Source organism: Fringilla coelebs, assembly GCF_963513975.1.
Source record: "Fringilla coelebs genome assembly, chromosome: 4".
Classification (NCBI taxonomy): domain Eukaryota; kingdom Metazoa; phylum Chordata; class Aves; order Passeriformes; family Fringillidae; genus Fringilla; species Fringilla coelebs.
Genome location: NC_140032.1, coordinates 38,083,678 through 38,110,522, shown reverse-complemented (window position 1 = coordinate 38,110,522; position 26,845 = coordinate 38,083,678). Strand labels below are relative to the sequence as shown.

At 38.0% G+C, this 26,845-nt stretch overlaps 1 protein-coding gene across 1 annotated transcript in view; it reads left to right on the top strand.

The window, feature by feature from the left end:
• The window catches only part of PALLD (palladin, cytoskeletal associated protein), a 186,112-nt gene that overhangs the window by 134,769 nt on the left and 24,498 nt on the right, over positions 1 to 26,845 (top strand). Inside the window, exons 11-12 of the mRNA XM_084204387.1 lie at positions 12,027 to 12,722; positions 26,482 to 26,617. Coding sequence (XP_084060513.1) covers positions 12,027 to 12,722; positions 26,482 to 26,617 — 832 coding nt within the window. The remainder of the gene's footprint in view (positions 1 to 12,026; positions 12,723 to 26,481; positions 26,618 to 26,845) is intronic.

Here is a 26,845-nt window from a genome sequence, read left to right as displayed (position 1 = left end):
ATTTCCTGCAATCATGAGTTATATTAAACTAGGACTTTTGCCTTACTGATTCCTCTTAATTTCAAATGAAAGATTTTAAAGATTAGACAAATTTAAACCAAACAAAAAATCTTGAATCATGAGATGCCATTTCTAGTATTAGGCTTTTGCAGGCAAATGTTCTCCCTAGTGTAGAAGATCAGACATAACTAATCTGTGAAGTATTGCCTGGACAGTGTACAGCAAGAATTATGTACTATCAATTCTTGCTTAGCAAAGTTTGTTTCCCCATTTTTTAAACTAAGGCCTAGTGGATTACTGAATATTTAAGTAACTTGAATATTGAAGTCTTGAAATTCATTTGGAAAACTGCAGTCTCTGAAGGTTTATGAAATGACCAAAGAATGGACAGCTTCAAACAACACTGCCTTTAGGGCGTGAGAATGTAATTAGTGTGTTAAGTCTGAGTGCATGGACTCATTACAGTCTTGGCATGAGAAAGAGGATGACTGTAGGGGAATGTACTTGTTTTCCTCCAAACAGAAATACTAAGCAGCAAAGTCTTTCTGCAGTTCTGGGTGCTCACTTTCCCTGATACATAGCACAACTACTTGGAGAAATTAAATGTCCTTGCTTTATTTGTAAAGCAAATACAATTATTTTGTAACTTTATGACAAAAACTACTAAAATTTAAATTTTTTTTTCTAGCTTTTTGGCTTTTTGCTTTTTTTCTGCATATTTTGTATGATTTGTCTAATCAATTAGCTGACCTCAAATCATTCAAATGCTTTGGTTATTGTATACACTTTCCTTGAGTGCTATGCTTGAGGTTGTTACGGGAAACAGAATAGGACTAGGAGGATCCCTCAAGTGAGAAACAAGGTCTATGTACTGTGTAAATTTTATTTGTGGCTACAGAGTACCTTAAGTAAATTGATCCAGAGAACACAAGGCTCAAATAACTTTCCTGGAGTTCATGGTAGAAGGCTGTAGTAGATGAGGTTATTTTAGACCAGTGTTTTCCCAAGAATGAATCATGGATTTCCAGAGAATGAAGCATGGTTTTCCAGAGAAGCTAGAATATGTAGTGAGATAGAAGGTAAAGTCATGAATTTTGGTATGGTACACCCTAGGTAGGCCCTTTGAAGCTCACAGGGGCTGGTGAAGACATGCTGGTAGCCCAAGGGAAGAGGCAGGGAGACAGATGAGAAGACAGACCAGCATTATACCATGATCTGAGTATTGCTGAGAAGAACAGAATGATGTGGAAACTCAAAGGGAAAAAAAGAAGAATCCTATGATCCCCACTGATGCTGACTTTAGTGATACCAATATTATTATTGTCAATATCCTTCTGTCTTTGAAGTAACCTGGAAGTCCTAAATTACATATTTTATATTAAATTATTGGTTATTTATCAAAGCACAGCCTGATTTTTCTCTTTCTCTATCTCAGCTGTTTTTGAAGTAAATTACTCTGAGAGTCCAAGCTGTTGTAATGCTTGTAGAGAAGGTTTACACACAATTAATGTTGACTTCATTGTGAAAGATATTGCAGCTTTTACATCTTGCTAGCACTTAGAGTGATAGAAACAAAGCATGGATTACTTTTTCCTAATTTCAGTTTACTAGCAGTGATTTACCAATAGTTTCCAAATGTAATTTTAGTAGTCTACTTATGTGAAGGAAACAATTTATATATAGAATCGTGTAACAGTTTGGGCTGGACAGGTTCTTAAAGAATATTTAGTTCCAACCTTCCTGCTGTGGGCAAGGAAGGTGGGCAGGAATAAAGTGCATTTTACAATTCAATGTAAAAACCTTTTATAACAGGGACAATAAGGACAAAACAAACTGCTGTTGGTCAAGATAAACCAAATGAACTTCAATATAGGAGTAGGTAAACCACTCTTCTTGTCATCCATTCTGGAATGTTCATCTTATCTTAATAAATATGGAAGAATATAACTTGGAACCCTTAAATAAGACAAGTGCTGTTTCTAATATTCTTTCTGAGTGTCCAGCTCCAGGCTAAGAAGGTGCATGAGTCATCAAAATAGTGAGTCCATAAAGAGAGAATCTTCAGAATTGTCAGACAAAATGGTTTTAAATCCTGAGAAATACACTTTGTAACTAGCTTTTTACAAGCTACTCTGTGATCAGACTGAAAGCAAAAAAGACATGTTTGTTTTGTCTGGGAGGTTTTTACTGCAGGGCAGATGGGAGGAGTGGAATTGATTTCTAGAGGTCAGCTGCAGGCAATCAAATAGGAAAATCTGTACTACAACATAGAAATAGTAAAATTGCTAACTAGGATAGGTCAATACATTGTCTATGAATATGTAAATATTAAATAATATGCAAGGTACCCTATTTTTGACATATATTATGCATCAGTATGTTGTACACTTTGAAAGTGTAAAGAAATCCTATAAAGAAAACCCTGTAAATCAAATAAATTAATTTTCAGCATATTCATTTAGAAAGAAAGATGTTTGACTCACCAGAAATTGACACACAAAATATAAAGCCAGAACCTCTTGTGGTAAACACACTTAGTTTTGAAAGCCTCTTAGGTTGTATGGTTTGGCTACCACCTCATGGTAGTTTATTCAGTGTATAACCTGCATTAGCAAATAGTGCACAGAGACAGGGTGTCTCCATAGACTGAAGAAACATGCTGGGGCATTGTATCTGCACATGTCAGGATCATTGAGCTTGGGAGTTTGGTTTTTCCTTTTGGACTAGCTCTAGTCTGCTCCATGGTCTTGTAAGTAGCTCAAGTTGGTTAGTTCATTTCACCTGATAGGGAAGGAGTTCATGTTCTCGAGAGGCTTCTCATGGATGCAAACCAGAGAAAAAGGAAGTGGGAAATGGTTGGAAATTTGTTTCAAAAGCACATTTCTGACCCAAGTGAAAACCCAAATGCAGATGTGTCCCTACTGTTCCCTTAGGAGAAGTGTCAGGTTCCTTGTTTTTGGCTAGTCACCGTGCTGGTCACAATTTCATTTGGGAAAAAATGAGATATACTACTTCTTTTTGTGTTCTCTGTATAAGATGGCTGGCTGCTTTCACTGGAAGCTAAGCAAGATTCAAAACAATTTTAGGGAAGGAGCCAGCCATTCATACTCAATTGGCACAGTATTTGTCTGTAACAAATGTTTATCATTACACGTTTGCCTGTGTGATTCCTTTTTTTTAATGTGATTTTACATCACTTAAGGTGCAGTTTAATTCAGAGAAGAAGTCTTTACTATATGTCTCCCATACTCAAGGTTGTTTGCTATAGTAAAAAACAAATAGTACCTGATGTGAATCATCTTTATGAAATGTATTTTCACCCTGAAGTACAAAAGAAATTATTTGCTCTGGCATTTATGCATAAGGTATTCCATTTAAGCTTTCCAGAACAATATACTGTACACTTAGCTAGCAGTTTAAAAAAATATCTCACCGTTACATCACTATATCTATTTATGAGCAAAATTCTGTTTAAAATTGTGTTGCCATTGCAAGAAGCTAATTCAGGTTATATGTCAGTGTCCAGTTTCATGTAACAACAGCATGCATTGTTTCTCTTTGTGGTGACAAGGAATGTAATTAGTACTGGTCAGGTCTATTCAAATCTTCAGGCACATAATATATTCTGACTCCTTAAAAGCAGGTTTTGACTGCAGCAACATCTGTGTACTGTAGGTGGATTTTGCCTCTGCTTAGTAATACTGCTGAAAAATTTGTTTGTTTGTTTGTTTGTTTGTTTGTTTGTTTGTTTTAGCCAAGCAGTGGGGAAATTATGTTTACAATGCCCTTGCAAAAAGTAGCAGCTCTTAATATCTGAGGGTGCTTTAGCAACATTTTGGGTATCATAATTTTTCTTGTCTCTTTATACATCGGGGATGACACCTTTTAAAAACAAACAAAAAAGTTCAGCCTCCAAACTCACACTTCTGACATACATGTCTGGCTAGATAAGGTGTGACAGTGCCCTGTAAATTTTTTTTTTTTTTTGAGGGATATAGCATCTTCTACTGAAGTCATAATTGTGTTAGGATTCTATTGGTTGAATAAATGTCACAAAAATTCTGGGCAATGCTGCAATGTTATTTTCAGTTTCCAATGCTCCTGACAACAAGGCTGAAAGATTATTACTGTCTTTAGCAGTTGGTCTTACTTCCTGGTACATCTCCTCCTTCCATAAAAGTTAGTGTATGTTGTTGAGGGGATTATATTTGTGTGCACAGAAGGACTTCAGAAAGACTGGTACAGCATTAAACTGTTATATAACTGGCATTAAGATGGGGCTGACACCTAAAGTAAGTCTATCATATGTTGTTGTAATGGAATTGCAGAAGTATATATTTTTTTTCATTTAAATACCAGCTTTTATGTATTTATTTCATTTTCAGTTGTTCCTTTTCATATGGTGGTTTAAGAATAGGGTGCCTCCACTGAGTTTCAGTAACATAAAGTACTGATGTGTCAGCTGGTAATATCCCAGCTTTACAGGAGGCAGCTACCTGCTCAAATGTCAGACCTGTTTGTGAATACAGAATAACTGATAAAAGGGCCTAGAACTAAGGTTCTAAAGGCAGCTTAGTTTTGTGAGTATTTTTAATAGAGAGTTGTAATTTTAATTTTCCTAAGAACACAATTTGAGCAACTGTGTGCTCCCTTTAATGGCAGGACACCCAGTAGCTACTCAGTTTTTTTCCAATTTTAATATATTATCCATTCTTCCTCATGAAGAAAATCTCTTTCAATAGTAGAAAGCAGTTATCTTTGTATGTAACCCAAAGAACACACTTGACAGATGATATTGGAATGTTAATATTGAAGATCTGGAAGTCCAATTTTAAACCCACTGTAACAGTTATTGAGTGGCATAAAAATAAGCAAATCTCCTAAGTCTGGTGGTCAGTAGTAGATAAGATGTGATCATTTATACAGCATCTTGTTAATCAAATATCTTAAATTTAAAATAAATATGTAAATTAAAAAAGACAACTGTGCATGTGTTGTTCCATATAGTACTACGTTTTTTTCTTCTGTTCACTTTTAGTTTTAGGCTAGCACAGTTTTTCATACTTTGATTATTTTTTTTTCCACCCCATATTTTCTTGGAATATACAACAATCAGCACAGAACATAACCTTTTATTGTAGTATAGCATAATCAGAGTCAGAAGAGCTATTTTTCTGTTTGCAGGACAGGTCATTCCTGCATTCCAAGTAATGATTTCCTACACTTTGGGTTGATTCAACTGCAAATTGGAACCTGCATTGTAATTAATGTCTCAGTGTAATTTACCTCTTAATAACATAACACAACACTTTTAGCTTCCTTTCTCAGTAAAACCTGTTGCCTGTGTAATATTTTAACCGTTATATCTGTCACTGGATAGCCCGTGCACTAGTTGTGCAACACAATTGAATTACCAAGCCAGACATATTTTTGACCACCAGACCAATTCTTATGATCTAACCCTACCATAGATACAAAGTTTAGCATTTTTGCTAAAGCTGTATTGTATCTTTATGACTTTTGGGAACAATGAATGTGCACAAGAGCACCATTTCCTCTCTTTCTGTACCCAAGCTGAATGTGTTATCTCACTGGTGCATGTTTTGAAAAATGTCCCCACAGTGGTATTGAGGGGTAAAAAATGGTTCCTGTCTCTGAAAGAATGGTTTGTGTTTGCTGAATACTGGCACCATCTCCACTGTTGGTTTCCTTAGCACAGAAATTACCTTGATGTGTTTGACAGATAATCAAACCAGAGTGGAAAATGGGCACAGCTACAACAGCCACTTTTTTAGGATAGATAGAAAGGTTTTTAACAGCCAAATTACAGCAGGACTTCCTTGCAAGAGAGTTCACAAACAATGCAGATGGTTTACACTTCTCATCTGGGTGTATGAAGTTTCTTAGATGAAAAGTTAAGCTCAGTTTCACAGTGTGCTCATAGCGCAGTCCCTGTGTTAGTTCTTGCACCATATTTCTTCTTCTTGGAGTGTATTAGATTACACTGAAACAAATTAGAAATGTTCCTGTATATCAAGCTGAAATACAGAAAATATTTGTGTAAATCTGCATTTTCAGATTGTTAAGCTTTGAAGGGAAGGTAATAAAAATGTTCAAGGGTTGCAGCTGCTGGAGATGGTTCCTAGTTATAGTTCTCCATCAAGTTACCCAGAATGAGGTTTGTAATGACAACCTGCATCCTCCCTGTAATGTTTGTATAGACAAAATATACCTCTGAATATTTTCATGCTAGAACCCAAACTGGTGCTGGTTTCTGTGTATTGTTGTTGTTGTTATTCCCCCATCCTGTCCCCTCCATCACCTGTCTCCCCCCAATTTTTTTAAACTGATAATTCTAGACTTACAGAATATGAACCCTTGCAGCATTTAAAACTGTCCCCCTTTCCCCCCCACTCCCCACAATATAAGGGACTGTTCAGTCTCAGAAAACCTAAAGCTTGTCTAAATGCATTTGTATTGATACAGTCTGGAGACTGTCTGTGTGATGAATACATAGCAGTTTTTGTTAAAAGAGGCAACTATTCTCCCTTTACTTCACATTCTTGCCTTGACATATATGTACATTTTTAACATTTTTAAAAATAAGCAAACATTTCTTCAGTGGATATTTGAGTTACTTCTGTGTTCTGAGCATTTCTTTTCAATACATCTGTTAGTTCAATTCACTGGCAGATTAAGTTAGGATTTGGGTTTTTTTTCATTTTTAACAATCGGTAACTGATAAGTTTAGCAGAAAATTTTAAATTGCATTAGGAATTTTGTCAAGAGTAGAATTGCGGGTATCAGTGATTGCTATCACATTTTGGATAAGTTGGTATGTATATTTTAGTTTCTTAAATAGTAACTGTCAGAAGTAGTTAAGAAAATTACTAATTTTCAACAGGTACTGTATCAGTAAAATACCCATGTTGTACTTGTAGACAGCAAATTAAATGTCTTTAAGACTTTTAAGACCTGGCAAATCTGTCCTACGGGCTGCTGGGAGCCACAGATGCAGAAGCAGGTATCTGGTTTGGCTGCCCAGGAGCTAGAAAGATATAAATATATGTGATACATTCCAGTTTTAATAAATTAATAAATTATGGGGAAAATTTTATTGTATAAATACCAAAGTTTAGAGATAAATATATCTAAATGTGCACATATAAAAAATATATCTATACATAAAGAGCTGCTGACACAGAACTCAGTGAGAAGAGCCCCTGCCATTTGATACAGTGTGACTGTCTCCCTTTTGGTAGAGCTTCAGTATAAATCTGAAGCAATAGTATTGAGTTAGAAGCTAGATCTTTGGAAAGTAGAGTTCACAGAGATGAGTAGTTGTTACCCTGAATATACAGGCATTTTCTGGTATTGTTTTTGAATCTCAACTTAGAAAAAATAGCTCAACATTTTAAAGTTGTGCTTAATTCTGATAATTTTTCATTTAAAATATTCTTGTGCCTTCGTTTCAGGGGTATGTTTTAGATATTTCTGCAGAACTGGACCATCTGTTTCTCAAAGAGCAGGTCACTGATAGGATTGTGAAGGAGCTGGTCTGCTTTTGCTCAGGAATGACATGAGACAGAAGGGAGCTCATTATTCTTTCATACCTGAGATAAATGGGACCCTTTCTTTCAAACAAAAATTACCTTTCTTTGTCTGCTTTCAATTTTCTTTTATTGAGATCAGGAGGGACAAAATTTGGAATTTTAAAATGTTATAGAAAACATCACTTAATCTTGGTTCTTTGCCTGTGGTCATTTATTTCCATTTACTTTATGTACTGTGTTGTAAAACACTGATTTAAATTCCAATGGCCTTGCATACTTCATGGTAGGTATAACTCAGTAGGGTTAATTTCATATACAAAGGCTTCAAGGGTACAACAGCATTTCTCTACCTTTTGGGAACTTCCCCTTCCAAGAGAGGTAGTTTGGATAAAGGGGCTTCCATGTGAACTTTTGTATTTAAAGGTACACAAAGCTGATGATTAAACTGAAAACAGTAAGATGCTTCCCAGAAGAGAGACATTGTTTCTCTAAATAAGCTTTGTAATGTAAGATAAAAGTAAAGCTGGTACATACCCTCTTACTGGGAATATGTGAATGAGCCCAGGAGAGATGTTAAGTATGAAGCACTTATTGCACTCCTGGAAATGCCATCTGCTGTAAAGTTCTCTGCAGTTCAGTAGCCAGGTCTTGTTGAGACTTAGAGAGATGTGCAACCACTACCTGTGTCCCTCCTTTACTCCACTGTGTTCAGGACTTGGAGTTACAGTTCCTGATGGGGGTTGTTACCAGTTTAATTCTCAGTCACATACTGCTCTGTTTTCAAAGCAATGTGGTACAGAGGTTATCAGGAATAAAAAAGCATTATGAAAATGGGATAAAAATATAAACCAGCCTATTGTAATTTAAACCTAGTGCATACCTCAAAATATGATTTCTCAAGCAGCTATTAAACTCTGGAGTATGTATTGGCAACCATTGTTGTCCACCAAGATACATAATGTCCCATGTCCCTAGTCTTTGCTTTTAAGATCTGTTTTCAAATGTTTCCTGCTATCTCTTAGCTCTGAAAGTCATCACCTTACTGAGCAGGTTCTGGGTGCCCAGTACCAAACCCGTGCATGAAGCTGCTCTCACAGGCAGCGTGGCTCAGAACCCTTGCCTCTCTTGTAACTGCTGTCTGCTTTCATTAACACCTTACTGCCTTACTGCTTGCATTTTGGAACTGCTTTAGCATACCTGCTAGATCATCTGAAAATGTATTTTAATATCTTGGTTAAGAATATCTGGTATTGGAAAAACATCACGAATTCTAAAGCAGAACTTTTGAACATATTTATGTAGTAGTAGGCCTGCTTTTCAGTGAGTTGATGGAATTTCTCAATATTCATTTTACCCTAGCTATGATTTTTTTCTAATTCCTTACCTTTACCATTTACTGATTGAATTTGCTAAAAAGTACTTTTAAATGCTTATTCTTATATCATTATAATTAATTATTTGGCAAAATAAAAAGTTCCACATGAAAAAATAAGTTTCTTCTCTATTGTTTAGACAAGCTTGATGTGTTTCCTGAATGCATGTGTGCCCTTTAAAATTACAAAACATATTTTAACTAATTGGAAAGAGGATGTAATTACAATTAAATTAGTTTTCCTTGTAATCTCATCTAAAAACCTAACTCTTTTAATTCCTTTCTTTGTTTCCCTACTAATGAGAAATTAATAATTTTCATAATTTTAGCAGCTGGGCTCTCCCTGTCTTTTGTCACAGCAGAGTTATCCTTCAGGGATCTACCAATGTAGAACTTCCACCACTGATGGAGTCATTCCAAAGAAACACTGGGGAATTGTTATTGTTTCCTCTCCTTTTCTCCTTCATAATGACACATCTCTAGGATACCTTTCCTCAAGAAAATAATGCAGCAGTGTCTGATGTTAAAAGAATAGCTCTGAGGTAGAGAACATTCCTTTGCAGACAAGGATTGCGCACTTTTACAACTGGCATGAAAATTTACTCTAAGCTGGTCTTTGTGGTTTTTTGCCCCATGGACTGATGTGATAATGGTTGTGTTAGCATGCTATTTTTTAAGCAAACGAACACTTAATTTAGGCGGATTCTAAGCTGACCAAAAGCTGTTCAACCAGAATCAGTGCTGTCCTGGGCTAATAAACCCTGATTTACAGGCATGCATATTCCTGCGGCCTCAAGTCAAGCTTAGTGTGAGAGTCCAACAACCTCATTTTTGCCTGTCACCCTTTTCTAGAAATACCCTGAATCTGGTCTCTGCCTTTGCCCAGCGGGGTCAGCAGCAGTGCAGGGCAGTGCTGCAGTGCTGCACTTGCATTGACAGGGCCATAGATGGGCATTTGTGGGATGCTGCTGGCCGGGCGCAGCGCCATGTGACTTGGCAAATGCAAATAAAAAGGTCTCAAGACATGACACTCCTACTTGCTTTCAGCACATGTTGGATAAACATAGTAGTGTTGGAGACAGCTAAGTTTCTTCTATATTCAACACCTCATTTACAATGCTAAATTTTCCCCTTTTTTGTTTTTTTACCTTAGTCTGTCTGTAATAAATCAAAAAAAATTGAGGGTGATTATGATGAAAACTAAAATGACTATTATTTGTTAATAAATTTAGAGGTATTGGACAGTAGGTCTGCAAATATTCAGGCCAAAGATGCAGAAGGAGGTGAAAGTAGTAATCTTACAGGGTTTTCTCTGTCCAGTCAGAAGTGACCTGAACTGTTGCTGTCATCAACTAAGCAAGTCAAATGTTGACAGGAACTAAAATTGTGTTGTTTTAACTGATTTACATAAAGGTGACTGTTAAGTAATTTCACAAAAATAGAAGAATAAGTTTCAGCCTGTGTCCTGTGGTGTGAAAAGGTGAACTGATAGGGATTTAGAATCTCTATTATCAACATGAAAAAATGAATTATAAAATTTACAAAGTGAAATGTAACTTTCAAATGTTCTTGTTGCTAATTTAAGTAAAAAAGTTAATCTCCTTTTAAGTGAAATTTGTATTGTTAGTGAGACATTGCTAGAATTGAACCATTTTACAACGACAATACCAAAGAAAGGCAACTGTTAAGTATAAGTTACTGATTTTTCAGTTTTCTGCCCTAAAACAGCTTGCTCCCCTTTTTCTTATCTGAGCAATCTCCTTTGGCCAGACATCATAAGCAGAATTATTGTCAGAAAACATTTTCTGGGAAATGTAGATGGTTGGAATATCAAAATTAATCTTCAAGTGGAAAATATTATGTTATTACCATTTCTAATTTTGTTGCTATCAACAGAAGTATATTGTGCCAGAATCATTCATATGCCATGCATTAAGCAAACTGCTTCTAAAATGTCTGCTTAGATGACCTAAATTATATTTAAACAATGACATACTTGTATACAATAAAGTATTTATTTATTACATATACAGAAAAGGTATATTTGCATATGCTGAAACTTTGTGGATATTTGGAGTATTGAGATAAAGTTCCGTTTTCCAGCTGAAAAAGGACAGTTTCAAGCAAGTCAGTCTGATGCTTTGTCATGTGATAGACCACAGTTAATTTTGAGCTTAATGTGTTTCAAACAGCTGTATTGAGACAAAAAAAAAAACAAACCACAGTTCTGATTTGCTTTGTTGCTGAACATTTTCCTTTTTTCTTTCTTTTTTGTCCCCTTAATTAAGAGTTCTGAGTGCTCCTGCATATTAACTTGTTTAGTCTGTATTCTTCTTCCCGTGAATTTCTGCATTTCTATATGAAATTCTTACTTCCATTTGTGTTGATAGTACTGCAATGCCTCAGAACTACATTAAATATATACTAAGATTCGTCTCAGGACCTACAGTTGAAAATAAAACTGGGGAGAAAAAGTGAGACTAAAGACCTGGGGAAGCTCAGTTCACAGCTTCCCTAGGTTACAGATGCTTCTCAGAAGTCTTTGCTCATCTACATACATGGATGGTTAAAACACAGCAGTTGGTCCCTTGTCTCCAAGTACTTTATTAGAAGCATGGCTGTAATTAGGTCTGTCTGATTGGCCCATACAGGCTACAGCAGAAATTCAGCTAAGGCTGAAGTTATTACTGGGTAAATATTCAGCCTTATTATTGAAAGAGGGCCATTGGAAAAAATCACAAGAAACAAAAAGAAACCTTGTTAAGAATTTCAGTACTTTTACCTTGAATTTCCACTATCTGGATTGTGCCTTTAAAATATCCTAAGTGCTTCAAATTGCCGTATCATTTACCTTTTTGAAGAATTGATGGTTCTGTTAAATTCTGTTATGCATACCCTTTTTCCTTCATCTTGAGGACAAAAAATGAACTTTTGTAGCCATGTGTTAACTCTGAAGAAGTGGGGCTATTCAACATATGTAAATGCTTTGAACTTTCCCTCTCCTTCAATTTTCCTGGACCATAGACCAGTGGAACTTTTACCTCCTCCCCAGCCAGAATTGCATGTCTGATCATCTTTTTGTCTATTTTTCCTTCCCGCAGGGACCCCCAAAAAATACAGCAGCTGCAGAACCAAATTCGTCTGGAGCAAGAAAGTGGACAGTGGTATCATCACCAACAGCAACCTGATCATCATCAGCACCCTCCCTCTTCTCCTTCCTTTCCTCCTCCCCCCTCCTTCCAGGAGCTTGAGTCCAGCCAGTCTGCCACCTCTCCTGTGCCAATGAGTATTCTTAACTCTCATACTTCCCCAACCATGCAGTCTTCTAGCTCCTTCAACTATGCTCGGCCTAAGCAGTTCATTGCTGCCCAGAACATCAGCCCTGCTTCAGGTTATGTGACTCCATCTTCTGGGTCATCTACATCTAGCCTTCCTTCTCCCATGTCTCCAACTGCTTCACAGAAACAGTTTGGGAGAGTGCCAGTTCCTCCCTTCTCTCAGCAGTTTGCTCCAGAAGGGGAATATGCCTGGTCTCCTTCTTCTCCATCCCCTCCACCCCCACCTCCACCTGTCTTTAGTCCAACAGCGACATATCCAGTGTGTGATTCCTTTCCACTTCCACCTCCTCCACCCCCTCCTCTTCCTTCACTTTCTTCACCTTCCCACAGCCTGTCTCCAACTCCAAGGTTTCCTAATTCCAGCCAGTCTCCAGCAGCTTTTCTCAGCTCCATGCTGCCGTCCCAGCCGCCACCCATTTCTGTCAACGCATTAGGCCTCCCGAAAGGAGTGACGCCTCCGTAAGTATCAGCTGATGAGCTCCTTGATGTACTGCAGATTGTAACGAAGATTATTGCACTTGCTTCATTTGGACTCTTCTAGGGCCCTTTGCTGTTAGCAGCTATCTGAGAGGGAGAGATGTGTGAATAAATTGCAAATGCCTGTGTGCTAAAGATATGAGATAGTTTTTTAACCCTCACAGAAGAGAGATTCTGAAAGAGCCCTACAGTAGGAACGCAAAAGATGAGAAGCTGAAGCTTTAAACTGGAGTTTAAGAAAATGTGAAAGCGGGAGCAAAAGGCTCTGCAGGCCCAGGGTAGTGGAAGCAGATCCAAGAAAACCCTTCTCATGGCCCAATTCTTTTAAAGTCACATCTACAGTGATCTTTGCAGTTTGTGTTCCTATTGCATCTGCAGGTAGAGAAATATCAAGTAAAGAGAGTGTCTTTCAGTCCCTATAGCTTTGTGGTACTGAAAATACAAGGTATTAAAGTATACATCTGATAACAAAGTGGCCATAACAGTTCATTGGCTTTGGCTAGAGATTTTGTTCTGAGGAAGTTTGGGAAAGTGTTTAGGGAGGAATTTAAAATAGCAGTGCATAAAAACAAACAGAATCCCTATCCCTAACAACTCTGCACACTTATTTTCCCCTTTTGTCTTCTCTAAAGGCCAAAATAGTATTTTGGAGCATGTCAGCTCCCATCATAGGTCAGTTTTTTTTTTTCCACTGGCAGTAGACTCTCATTCCATCCTTAGAGAACAAAGAGACGTGCTGAAGAACAAAAATGAGAATAGCTGTATCCAAGGCTTATTTATAACTTTGTCCAGAAGTTTATCTAAACATATCTACAGTATCTAGGTGACTTGCTCAGCTACATACTGTTGCAGTGGGAAATTCTGTTATTTCAATACAAGATATGAAAAGGAACAGAAAGAAGAAAGAGGACAGATATCTAAGTAATAAGTAATGTATCTGTTTTAAAAAAGCACTTTATCTTGATTTGTTTCATACAACTCATTATGGAGTCTGGCTGTGAAATGTTTTTAGGAGAAAAATTAATAAATAGTGCAATTTGCCCCTGCAGTCATAATAGTTGTGATTTTCTGTCTTACCGTGTCCTTTGCACTGGCTGAGTTTCACTATTGATACTGAGCATTGAAAATTTCATGATTAGTTTACTGACAGCTTGACCAGTAAGCACAGCCCACTGAAGCCTGCTATTACCCTTGGTTTTCCAAGAAAGGGTTCTAGTCCAGCTATACAGCTCTGACAAGCTTTGTAAAGCTGCATTTTTGAGCTCACCTTTGTGTGCTGGGAGGATAATAGTGCAGCTTGAGCCTCTGCTGTGTCCCTCTTTCCCTGTTACTCTGTGCTTATGGGTACACGTTCTCACTTGAGGCATTAGTTGTGTTCTTCCTCATTCCCTTTGATATTTGGACAGAGAAACAGCTCTGCAAAGATTCTTCCCCCTTCACCATGCCCCTCACTTCCTCAAGTGCAGCAGCCAGTCTGGGTATGCACATGATGGTATGTCTATCTATATTCCTCCCTCCCCCACCCCAACAAGGCAGCAACCTCAGGGTCTGAGCTGAGGATGAGGTAGTTGGCTGTTTTTCTGCATTCCCTCAGGAAATAAAGTCCAGATGGGAGCTGGATCGTGTTAACTGTAGTGAATGTATGTGTGTATAATTTATGTGTGTATATATGTGTGTGTGTGTATATACATACGCAGTGAGCATTTGTCATCTGAATTATAACATTAAAACATGGTAAAATATGGACTGTGTGATGCAGAAAAGCCATAATCTATTGTTATGTATCTTTGATGCCTTTCTCTGGCTTCTCTGGCTTCTCATTTCTCATGTTACTGTGTAGGTTAATGTCTGGTGTGTCTTGCTGAGTAAATTACTCTGTTTCCCATAATTCTAATACCACTCCTGAGCAGTTCTTCCCCTGGCCTCCATTTCCCCCTCAGCTTTAGGTCTCTTCTGCTTTGTGCTATAGCCTCAATTCTTTTTTTGACCTTTTTCACTTTTTGCTTCTTTTCCTTTGTCTTTTGCTCATTCCTCACAAGTCCTCTTCAGCACTCAGTTTTGCTCAGCAGCTGAAATACTAGTCAAGCCATTTACCTTCAAAGACTTTGTCATTGCTAAATCTTGGCACAACCACAGATCTGCTCCTCAAAAGCAGAACTTGATAGGCATCATTTTTCTCATTTTTGTGTTGTGGTAGGAACAGAATAAAGGTAAAGTAATAAACATTGCAGGTGGAGGCAGTTAATTTTTGAAAATGGTCAAAGGCAGCAACAGTAAAGTTCTCTGTAGCTGTATACAAGCCAAAAGTCTTTGTTACTCCTCTTGGAGTCGAACCTTCTGTTCATCAGCTTTCTTTGGTCATTTCCTTTCCCGTGCATTTATCATATCTGTTCTACTTAAAAGAGAAATCTATCCACAGGGATGCAGGACAAAGCAAGAGGAGCTCAAAGATTTGAGAGCCTCAGAGATATGACAACACTGGCATAAGCAAAAACTGGTGCAATGAGTCCTGGGACTGGTGTGCCATGAAGGATGGTTACAGACTCTTCAGGGGGGATAGGCAGGGCAGGAGAGGCAGGGAGGTTGGCACTGTGTGTAATAGAGGGTCTGGAATGAATGGCGCTTACAGCTGGCAACAGCATAGTCAAAAGGATAAGGATTAAGGGACAAACAAGCAATGCAGATGTCATCATGGGAGTCTCCTATAGACCTTCTATCCAGAATGGTGATGCTGATGAGTCATTCTTTAAGGAACATCTCTAAGTTAACCACTCTTATCCTTACGGGGGACTTGGCAAATGTTAACTGAGAATGCCACACAGCTAATACAAGCAGGTCCAGGAGGTTCCTAAACATGGTCACTACATAGTGCAGACAACTAAGAGAACCAGCTCAATAAGATGCCTTCCTTGATCTGCTGCTCATTAACAGAGAGAATCTTATGATGAAGTGGAAATTGGTGGTTGTCTTGGCCACAGCTACCACAAAGCAATTGGATTTAAAACTTCAGACTGCTTAGGGAACTAATGAGTAAGGTCCCCTGGGAAAATATTTTTGATGGTCCTGGTGTCCATCAGTGCTGGTGACTTTTTAAACACCACCTCCTCTGGGCACAGGAGCAGGCAATTCCAAAATATTGGGAAAACAGGTAAGGCAGAAGGCCAACTTGGCTAGGCAGGGATCTTCTTCTAGAGGTAATGCAAAAAGAGTAAATGTTTGACCAGCAGAAGCAAGGTGACATGGGAGGACTACAGAGATGCTGCTCGCCTCCATGGGGAGAAAATTGTGAGGAAAAAGCTCAATTAGAGCTGAAGCCAGCCACTACTGTGTGGCACAATAAAAGCACTTTTAAAAATACGCTTGCTGCAAAAGGCAGTCCAGAAATAACAGTGACTAGTTAAATTATGAGGGTGTTCACCATACGAACAGGCACATAGACAAGGCAGAGGTGGTTAATGCTCTCTTCAGTCTTCAGAACCAGTCATGGACTATGGGGGTCCCAGTGCCCTGAGCTGAAGGATGAGGATTCTGAGAATTATAAACTCAGAGTCAGCTCTTAACTTGTGAGGGAATCACTGCTCCAGCTGGATCCCTGTAAGTCTATGGGGCCTGATGGGATTCATCCAAGAATCCTCAAAGAGCTGGCTGATGTCATTACAAGACTCCTCTCAATGACTTTTTGAACCGTTTTGGGAATCTGGAGAAGTGCCACTTGACTCTATGCTGGCTAATGTTGTCCCAGTTTTCAAGAACAGCACAAAGGAAACTACAGGTCTGTCAGTCTCATTTCAGTGCCTGGTAGAATTATGGAGAAGATTACTCTTAGAGTTATTTAAAAACACCTGAAGGATAATGCAGTCATTGGCCAGAATGGCTTCATTAGGAAAAAGCCCTGTTTGACTAGCTTAATATCCATTTATGACAAGGTAACCCACCTAGCTGAGCAAAGGAAGCCTGTTCATGTCATCTCTTTGGACTTCGGTTGAGCTTTCAGTACTGTCTTTCATGGTGTCCTTCTGGACAACGTGTCCAGCATTCAGCTGGATCAGCACATCATATGATGGGTGCTCAACTGGCTCAGGGGTCAGGCACAAAGAATTCCAGTAAATAGAGTTACATCAGGCTGGCAGAGTCACCAGTGGAGTTCCACACAGCTCCACTGTAGGGCCAGTGCTCTTCATAAATGATTTTGCCAGAACTCAAAGGAATACTAATTTGCTGGTGATACTAAACTGGGGGAACTGTCAACTACCTTGAGGGCAAAGAGGCCCTACAGAGAGATCCTGACAAGTCAGAGGGTTGATCAATCACCCCCAGTGTGAAATTTAATGAAGACAAGTGCTAGATTTTGCACCTGGGACAGGGCAACCCTGGCTATACAAGAGGACTGGGGCATGAGAGGCTGGAGAGCAGCCGGTTGGAAAGGGACTGGGGGTCCTGCTTGATGGAAAGTCATTGTGCCCTGGCAGCCAGGAGGGACAACCTTGCCCTGGTGGGCATCAGGCACAGCATCCCCAGCCAGGCAAGGGAGGGAATTGTCCTGCTGTGCTCTGCCCTCGGGTGGCCTCACCTCAAGTCCTGTGCGCTGTTTTGGACAGCCCAGCACACAAAAGACATTAAGCCATTAGAGAGAGTCAAGAGGAGGGCAATGAAGATGGTGAAGGGCCTTGAGGGGAAGCCTCAAGGGGGAGTGGCTGAGGTGACTTGGTCTGTTCAGCCTGGGGAAAAGGAGACTGAAGAGAGAGCCCATTGCAGTTACAACTTCCTCATGAGGAGAACAGTAGGTGCAGGCACTGATCTCTCCTCTGTCGAGACCAGTGACAGGACCTGAGGAATGGTCTGATGCTGAGTCAGGGCAGGTTTAGGTTGGATATTAGGGCAAGGTTGGATATTTGGGCCCTCAAACAGGCTCCCCAGAGAAGTGATTACAGCACCATCCTCACAGAGTTCAAGGAGTGTTTGGACAATCCTCTCAAGCACACAGTGTAACTCTTGGGGTGTCCTGTGTGGGGCCAGGAGTAGGATTCAGTTTTTCTCTGAGTTATTCCAGCTCAGAATATTCTGTAATTCTGTAAGAACATTTCTAACACTCTCTTCAATTCCTGTATTCTGTGGGACCATGAACAGTAAATACCATGCTAATGTTTCAAAATTTTCCTTGGTTTTGAACCCTGAGATTCTGTGGAAGTGACTGCATTAGCTAAACCAGTTTGAACCAATGAATATTCTTTCCAGTTAAATTTGGATAGATTTAGAAACATTGCAGTGGGAATTGTTAATTTGTTTGGAATGAGGTTTTTTGTGGTTTGCTTGTTTTGGATCTTGTTTGTGGTCTTACAGTCCTGCGTGTATTATGGGAATAGCTACTTGTGAATTTACTACATTTTATTTGGACATTAATACCTACTAATTAATCTTTAAACATTTTAAGCATTTATTTGCAACAATATGGTGAGTGTTTCCCTTGAATAAATTCCAGTAGCTCTAGACACTTTATAGTGACCAGTATTTTCAAGCTGTGGCTATGGTGGTGTTAGTTGAACAAGCTTTGGCAATAACCTTTTTTATTAATGGAATAGATTTGGTAGACTTTGTGTCTTGCTAGACTATTGTGTTATTAAGCAGAAGAGAAGCGCTAGTGGAACTGCATAGCTAATTAAGTACTTAAGGGAATTATGAGCACTTGTCAGTAATTTCTGAGGTAAAACTTGGCTGGAGTAAGTTTGTTGAACACTGTTCTAAAAATCTCAGTTCTTTCCTTCTTTACCTAAAGAAAACTCCAGGGTGGGTGGATCTGTTGTATTCAGATTAGCTGTTGGTTACAAAACACTTTCAGGGAAGAGAGTTAATATGAGAGAAACATACAGCTGAGGTGGGTTAGTTCACAGTTAAGTTTGTAGAAGCTAGAAACTGATCTTCATTCTTCCTAGAAAAAAAATCAAAAAGTTACATGTGAAGGAACAGACATAAGTGTACCTAAAAGTTCTAGCTAAGCACATACATTATATGTTTACATGAGCATTTGTGAAAGCACAAATAATCCTGTGAGAAGGATTTGTTGACTATTTATTTAGTGAATATTTTATTTTTAAAAGTATAAAACCTGCCACTACAGGGTGTGAAATTATCCAGCCTGGAGAAATGGGATCTCTTTCTAAGTGTAAAAAATATATATTGTTAGCTATACATATATCCTTTTGAAGGCAACTTTAAAAATTAATGCTTTTCCTTAAAATTGACCTTTTCTTAAAGTAGATGTCTTCAATAGTACTACGTTAGTTAAAAGCAGGAAAAAATATGACTGTACAGAATTGGTGAAAGAACATGAATACTGAGTTACTGTTTTCTGGAAAACGGTGGAAAATGGAAAAAAAAGCATTATTTGAATGCAAGATTGTCCAAATCACCTTGTAGAAGGTAATTAAATAAGCTGCTTTTATCATTCTGCACAAAATTTAACTGCTGTCTCAGCGACCTTTAGAACATTAAGTCCAAATCATAAAGGAAATTATGTGGGAATCATGAGAAAAGCAATATCAGAAAGAGATTGCACTTTTTTCCCCTTTGAATCAGAGCTGCTGGTCTGTTCTTGCAACTCTGTACAGTGATTTGTCCACTGCATTCTGTCTCAAATGGAATTGAAAGAAATATTTTAGTAACCATCGTGCCCCTTTAGTCAGCTGGCAATGATGATGACCACTCTGAGGAAAAATACACATCTCTATCTTTTTATCTTACAGCCTTCAACACTCTCCCAGCACAAAAGCCAGCTTTCATTTTAGAGTAAACTGCATTGCTCTCTTATGTAGATGGGACTTATACTTTTCCTGTTTCTGTAAGTTATGCCTGTCACAACTTTTTAAAAATGGAGGTTACCTACAGTATGATTGATGTGAAAATTGTGATACATAGGAGGAAGTACCTTGATTAAGAACTCCAGTATCAAACTGAGAAGACAGGTCAGGGTGTTTCCTTGCTTCTGAGAGACTTCATTTCTCTTTGCTGCCTATTCAGTCATACCTGGAGGTATTCCCAGATAACATACTGGGAAAACATATCTAAAGGCAAGTATTGCTGTAACTGGAAAAATGCCAGAAAATATTGGAGTTTGCATTCATTCTCAACCTCCAATTTTGTTAAGCTATTGCTCCTGCCCATTAAACAATTTTTGTTTACATTTTCTTGAAAATTTTCTTTTCCCATAGGTTGGATACTACTTGTGGCTGTTACACCAACACACGAGGGGTTTAGCTGTGATATTAGACCAATTCTTGTTGGTTGTGCTAAGAAACAGCTCATATTGGGGGCTTTGTTTTTAACATGTGCTTATCATAGAATACATCCATATCAGCTTTTCTGAGATAGGATAAATGCATGTTTATTCCACTTAAACTTTGAAATCCAGGTTGTGCCCCAGATCTAATCAATTAAAGCAGTGCAAAAGTAGAGCTCAAGGATGTAACATGGGGACATACAGACATTAGCCAAAATAACAGTATCCTGACAATCATTGCATCTGGAAGTATTAATTTTCAAGATATGTATTATCCAGTTCTTTTTCAAAATGGTATTTGCAGCTACTTAAGAATATTGAAGATGGCAGCGAACTTAAGACAATTAGTACATGTATTTCCCTATTGAAAAGACAGAGAGGCTGTTCACAGCTTGGCTTTGATGCTTGTTTTGGTCGGCAGGTTTTTCTTTTCAGGGGACTTAATTGTATAACTTCTTTATTTTAAACAGATCTGAATGCCACAAAAACATCTGTGAATGTCAAAGCCAGGTACAGTGCTTGATAGTTGCAGTTAACCAGTTAACCAGTAACACCACATCAACTGGAATTAGTTGATATTTTGGATATGACACCTTTTCCCAGTCCAGTGTAGCTTTTTCTTCGCATGCTTCGTGCAGTTGCCTGTTCTTCTAAATATTTCAGGACTATGAGGATTGTGCCAGCCTTCTCTACATTCAGGACCAGTTGGTGCTTTAGTTATTTCTTCTTGACCATCAGTTCTGGCATACTGCTGGTAACAATCAGAAATTCAGATTACAAAATAAGCATTTTGATTTTTGATTTGATATCAAAATATATGCACATCTTTCAAAGGCAAATGGTGCTTATGTAGCTACAGTAACCAGTGCAGCACGTGGCAGAGAGATAGCTTGCTCAGGAGGGAAAGGGAACAGGGGACTGAAAAGGTAGTAATTCTTCTATTCATGAGTAAAAATGCATTTTTAAACATAAGCTTTAGAGGAAAAAAAAAGGTAGGAGTCATGCACTTTGTAGGTGAATTGTACTCTTTGTTATCTAAACATTAAGAGGAATCAAAGATGTTCAAAAATTTATATTGTTCATTTCTGTCTTAACCATACCCAATGCTGAGACATGATTTATTTTTTTCAACCACAGTTTCAGAACATTGCATGGTAGAAATAATTGAACTTTTGTTCCATTTGCTGGAAGTCATCCTTAGTCAGGTCTGTTCTTCAGGCATTCCCTCAATTCAGTTGCATGTAACATCACATTACTGGACACAGCTGAAACTCCTGGTCTCCACAGCATGCATGACAAGATCAGACTAAACCAATTTTATTATACAGCTGCAGCTTCAAAGTTTGTGACCTGTTACAGTGCTTGTAGAAACTTTGCTTTTACAGTAAGTGAAAAATGTGTGAAGTGAGCAGGAATTAGCTGTATTTTTGGAAGGCTTTAGTTTTAAAGGAAAAAAAATCAAGTTACTGTTCATTACCTCAGTACCAGAGAATTAATTTGGATTTCTGTGAAACTAAGCCATATTGGCTGCAAACAGGAATTTGTTCTTGGAAGGATAACAACAGCCAGCCTGTTGCCCTTGTTTACACTGTAAAAGGTACGTAGGAAAAGAGAGAATTGCATCCAGCATGCACTCTGTGTAATTAAAACATAAAAAGTACTGCTGGTTTGGCTTTCATTCTAAACAAATGTCAGGGCAAATATTCAAAACTAAGGAGAGCCAAGCCGAGGCTGCAAAAATCTTTGCTGTCAAAAATCTCTGTGTGAATTAAGATTACAGTTTTGGCAATTTCATAGCACCCTTTCTGACCAAAGAATTCAGATATCTGTGTTTTTATCTACACCTGGATTCAAGCCCCCACTGACTTAGGTGATGTGTATTTTCAGAGGTGCTTAAAATCCATATGAGTTGCAGCCTACTTCCCAAGGCTGTTCATTTCTCTGCACACTTGTGGTGATGGTTATGTGCTTGAGACTGCTGCTGTCAAAGGCCTGAAATATGCTGTCTCTTGCTAGCTTAAGGCAGCAAATCTGAAATTTGCCTTGGACAAAGAATGAACATATGAATACATAAATGAATTGGCAGATTTTTTTTGTTTGATATTATCCATGAGAGAAGACAGAAAGAAAGCTAATGCGTCACTGAGGACACAAATCTTTGGAGCTAAATGCATCCAGATAAGGGCATGTAAGGATGGTGGAAAATATTTGCAAAAGCAGCTGAAGAAAGTTTGTTGCCAGGCTGTCTTGCCATGTAAACCATTACTCAGGCTGAAAGGATCTGTGCTTTGAAGGATAGATTTACTAAAGTCCTTCTATTTGTTATCATTGCTTTGTAGACATTTTGAAATTCATCCCAAGAATGGATGTCTTAAGAGTTAACTTGCTGTGGGGTATCTATGCATATATATATATATATATATATATATATATATATATATATATATATATATATATATATGCACACATGTATCTATTTGGACAGTTTTTAAAGTGTATTCATTTAGAGAAAGAGATTTTGAAGAGGGGGTGGAAACAGAGCATCTGCAGGAAGAGTTCTGTTTCCTTATGCACTGCTTGGAGTTTTTTGTCCCAATTTAAAATAGTACTGAAAGAGGAAGAGAGAATCTCTCCAAAGGTATTTGAAGAAATTTTAACTGGTGCACACTTTTATAGTTAAATTTTTAAACCAACTGCTTCCTTGCTTAAATACTTAATAAAGGCACGATGATCTACTTTTCAGGCAAGTTGCCTTGACTAGGTCTTGGGTGACACTTCCACATGGACTGTGCAGAGCTCAGCATCATCTGACACAAAACCAGAGATCTGGAAGGTTGTTAAGGACTCTGCCTCTCCTATTAAAAGTTCCCCAGAATCCCCAGGCCATTGCTGTCATAGTTGCATACCTTGTTCTTAAATAAAATTCCTATGTAGCTTGGCTGCATAACTTGCTCCAATGTTTAAATGTCAATGTTGCGGGGTGGAGGAAGGAGAGTTCTACATTGTTTGTGTCTAAGCTAGGCCTGTTCTTCTTCAAATTATTGTGACTTATCATCCTCAGTGGACATGAAGAGTGATTAAATACCAGCTATTTTCTGATGTCAGCTGTTGTCTGATTTCTGACATTTCATTTGATTTGCCTATCTTCATTCTCCTTATTTCCTGACTAAATAAACAAGAATTTTTGCCTCTCTGTGTGTGACATAGTTTGTCACAAAAGCTATGCTTTTAAAACCATGGGGTACTTTTCTTGTTCTAAAACTTTCCAGTTTGCTGTATTTTTCTTGAAATGCAGTGGTAAAACTGGATTCAGTGTCTAATAGCAAGGAATAAAGGAAAACAGCTCCATTTCATGTCTTATGCTGGAATGCCCTGGAACTATATTTCTTTCCCTTTTGAAATAATAGTCCTATTTTCCAAGTTTTAATCTCATAGATTCTCAAGAGATGCTTAACATGTTAATGCTAATTTTCCATTAGCATTGCTATCATGCTTTGAACATTTTCCTGAGTTTCATCATTAGAATACCTCTAGACAAATCATGAAGATTATTGTAAGTGGCAGTTGTTACCTGCAAATGAATTACAGCCTCTGCAAATTAAGTGTCAGCCACTTTGAGAAATGTGTTTCTCTATTTCACTTTTCCAATTGAGGCGAAAATCCTAAGTGCTCAAATTAGTATACAGAGCTCTTTGAAATGCTTCATTGGACTGTATTATTTTAGTTTGATAGAAAAATAAATCACTGGTTATCTCTGAATAGCTGAATATTCAGACTGAATATCTCTATGCAGCCATATCATAGAAACTTCAGCCAGGCTCTGTTTCCCTGATTTACTAGGGAACTTACTGCAGCTCCTGAAGGCTAACTCAGAAGCCATAAACTGAAGTATATTAAAGCTAGTTCTTGTTGCCTATCTGCATGCCCTTCAGTCTGACAGAGAGATAAACATGAGGTTTGACATGATTCAGTTTTCATTTTCTTATTATCCTACCTCGTTTGGAAATGGACTGTGATATTGTTTTTCTGTGTTTAATGTGGATGTTGAACTTACTAACTTAAAATTCTCTGGATACTCATTTCCCTGTGCAAACTGTGTGTATTTGCTTAGGGGTTTTTGTTTTCAGACATAATCAATAGTGCTTCAGAAAATACTTTACTTGAAATCCACTCCCAAGCATGTAGCTCATTCTTCTTAGGACTTACTTGGATGAACTGTACATTTTACCTTCACAGCCTATTGAGTGAGTCCCAAGCATAAGCAGGCCTTTTTCTGGTAAAACTCTGTTTATTAGTCAAGTATAAAATTTGTGAGAATGAGAAATGAAAGCTGTTTCTTAATGTATCACTTGGAATTTTCAAGGGAGGATGCATGTCTCCATTAAAAACTGGCACTGGTGAAGCTAAAGGTGAAGCCAAACTTGAAATTTGCTGCCTTGAAGTTGGCTGATTTTTGAGTTGGGTTTGTTTTGTTTGGGTGCTGTTGTTGTTTGTTTGGGGATTTTAATTTTTTTTTGGGGGGGGGGGGGGGGGATAGTCTAAAAGAGACAAAATTTGGTTTCACGGCAATGCTGGCCTAGGTGATTAAGGGCTGGGAGGAGAAGGGCAGGACTGTAAGGGGAGAAGCAGAGGGCACTTGCCCACTGGCCTTCCAGCAGATATCAGGCTTCCTGAGTGACATTCCCTTCTGATCCACTCTGTCCACCTTCTCCTGTCCATTTTCTTTCCATGTCTTCCTTTACATTTGCTGTACCAAATTTCTGGAGTTATTGAGGCATCTCTTTATTGAAGAGACCTTATCCCTGCCTCTTAACATTCTCTTGTCTCCCTGTAGGTGGGACAGTTTTCCTATCTCTTCCCCAAAACAGGGTTGAGGAGACTTGCTTTCTCATTCATGACTGAGAAGACCCCCAGCTGAAAGCTGAGGGAATTATTCTACTTGGTGGTCACCAGCTCACAGATGAATATTTCTAGGGCAAAGGATGTAGTTCTGTCTCTTTGTGAAATTAGGCAAATGTCTGCTCTTTTGCTGTGATTTAATGTAAAAATGCAGTCCTTTTTACAAGAATTTCACTGTTTTCACATTTTACATTTACTTACAGCAGTGGAATATGAAATGTTTTAGTTAGGAATTTTTCCAGCTATTGTCTTCTGCATCTATTCACTTAATTCCTTTTTGGCTTTTGACAGTATATGTGTATTTTTTCATTTTTTCCTAATGCTAGAAATTACCATTGAAAGCACTTGCTGAAGAATGAAGTCTCTTTAACCACAGAAACATAGAATTGAATATTATCCAAGAAAATTTGTTATCTATGTTTGATTCTTGTTTAGAATTTTGGCACTGGTAATTAAATAATTAAGTTGGGTATTGGAAATAAATTTGCCCATTATAAGCTAGTCTAATTTTTTTTCTATCTCTGTCATCTGTCTATTTATATGATTCAATTCCATGTTTTCCATGTCATTCCCTTGTAATGTGGCTGAGCCCTATTTACTCAACAAAGGTATAAAGACCCTGTAAACTAATATTGAACCAGTTATCCGTGGAGAAATGGGGTGTGCTACAAGTTTTAAATATGATAGCAATGCTGATTTCTTCACAACTGTGTTAAGAACAGCTGATCTCCAGTAGAAACCACCCATGTTGGCCATTTCCAGCAATAAAGCCATCATAACATTACTGAAAAGTGTTAGATATTAGTGCAGTCTGGAAAAATAAAATTTCCCATACTGTTTAAGAAAATGGGAATGAAAATTGCTGAAAGTGCAATCCTATCCTGTAGGCTGATAAGAGGAATAAATTAACTCTGTGAATGTGAACTGCTAAATGGTTGCTATTCCACTGGGAAATCTTGCTGCTGAGAACTGCTTCACAAGGATGACTTTTCTTTTTCCCAGTGTTACCCAGGCTGTGAATGGCTCTTCTTTGAGCAACAGCATTTATATGTTGCCTTATGGGTATGTGTTCACAGAGATATGAAGAATAAACATGAAGTTATGCAGTTATTGCAAAGCTGCTACAAGGAATTAGTTAATAAATAACATAAGAAATTAATAATTAACTGCCTTGTCTTACATCTTCCTGATCTTTATTCTGGTACTTCATGGGAACCTAGTTTATCTTCCATCCCCACTTATCTAGTCATGCTTTCTCTTTCATGTTTCCTCTCATTTTGCTTTATTGCCGCTGCTCATCTGTGAGTGTATGGTGTTTACAGCCATTGCCAAGCAATCCTGAGGGCCGTTTTAACAAAAGCACAAATAAAGGATAGTTTCATCTTTGTCCTTAAACTAACCATTTAATCAGTAGTGTGAGTTAGTAGGGAAGATAGAAAGAAAGATGTCAGATCTCTAGTTTCAAAGACACAATGTTGTTTTCTTCCTTAATAGCAGCGATTCCAGATATGTTGCTAAATGCAAATTACTTCAGAAAAGCTCATGAATTTTTTTGGTACTGTTTTGCAGAGGATTTCCCAAGAAAACAGGCAGAACTGCTAGGATTGCATCAGATGAAGAGATTCAAGGGTCAAAAGATGCTGTAATTCAGGATCTGGAGAGGAAACTTCGCTTCAAAGAAGACCTTTTGAACAACGGGCAACCGGTATAAAAACATAAAATACCGTGGGGAATGGGAGCAAGTGAGAGTGGGCACCACTGGTAGTTTCTCAGATATGCTGCATATAAAATAATTGTTGTAGATTGCTTTTTATGTATTTATAATTTTTAATTGAATTTTCAAAACTGCATTTCCAAAAGGAATTTTAGCGTGCATTTTGTTCTATCATTCCTTCTCCTGTTTGACAACTTTACTTGGACTTAATAAAGCTAT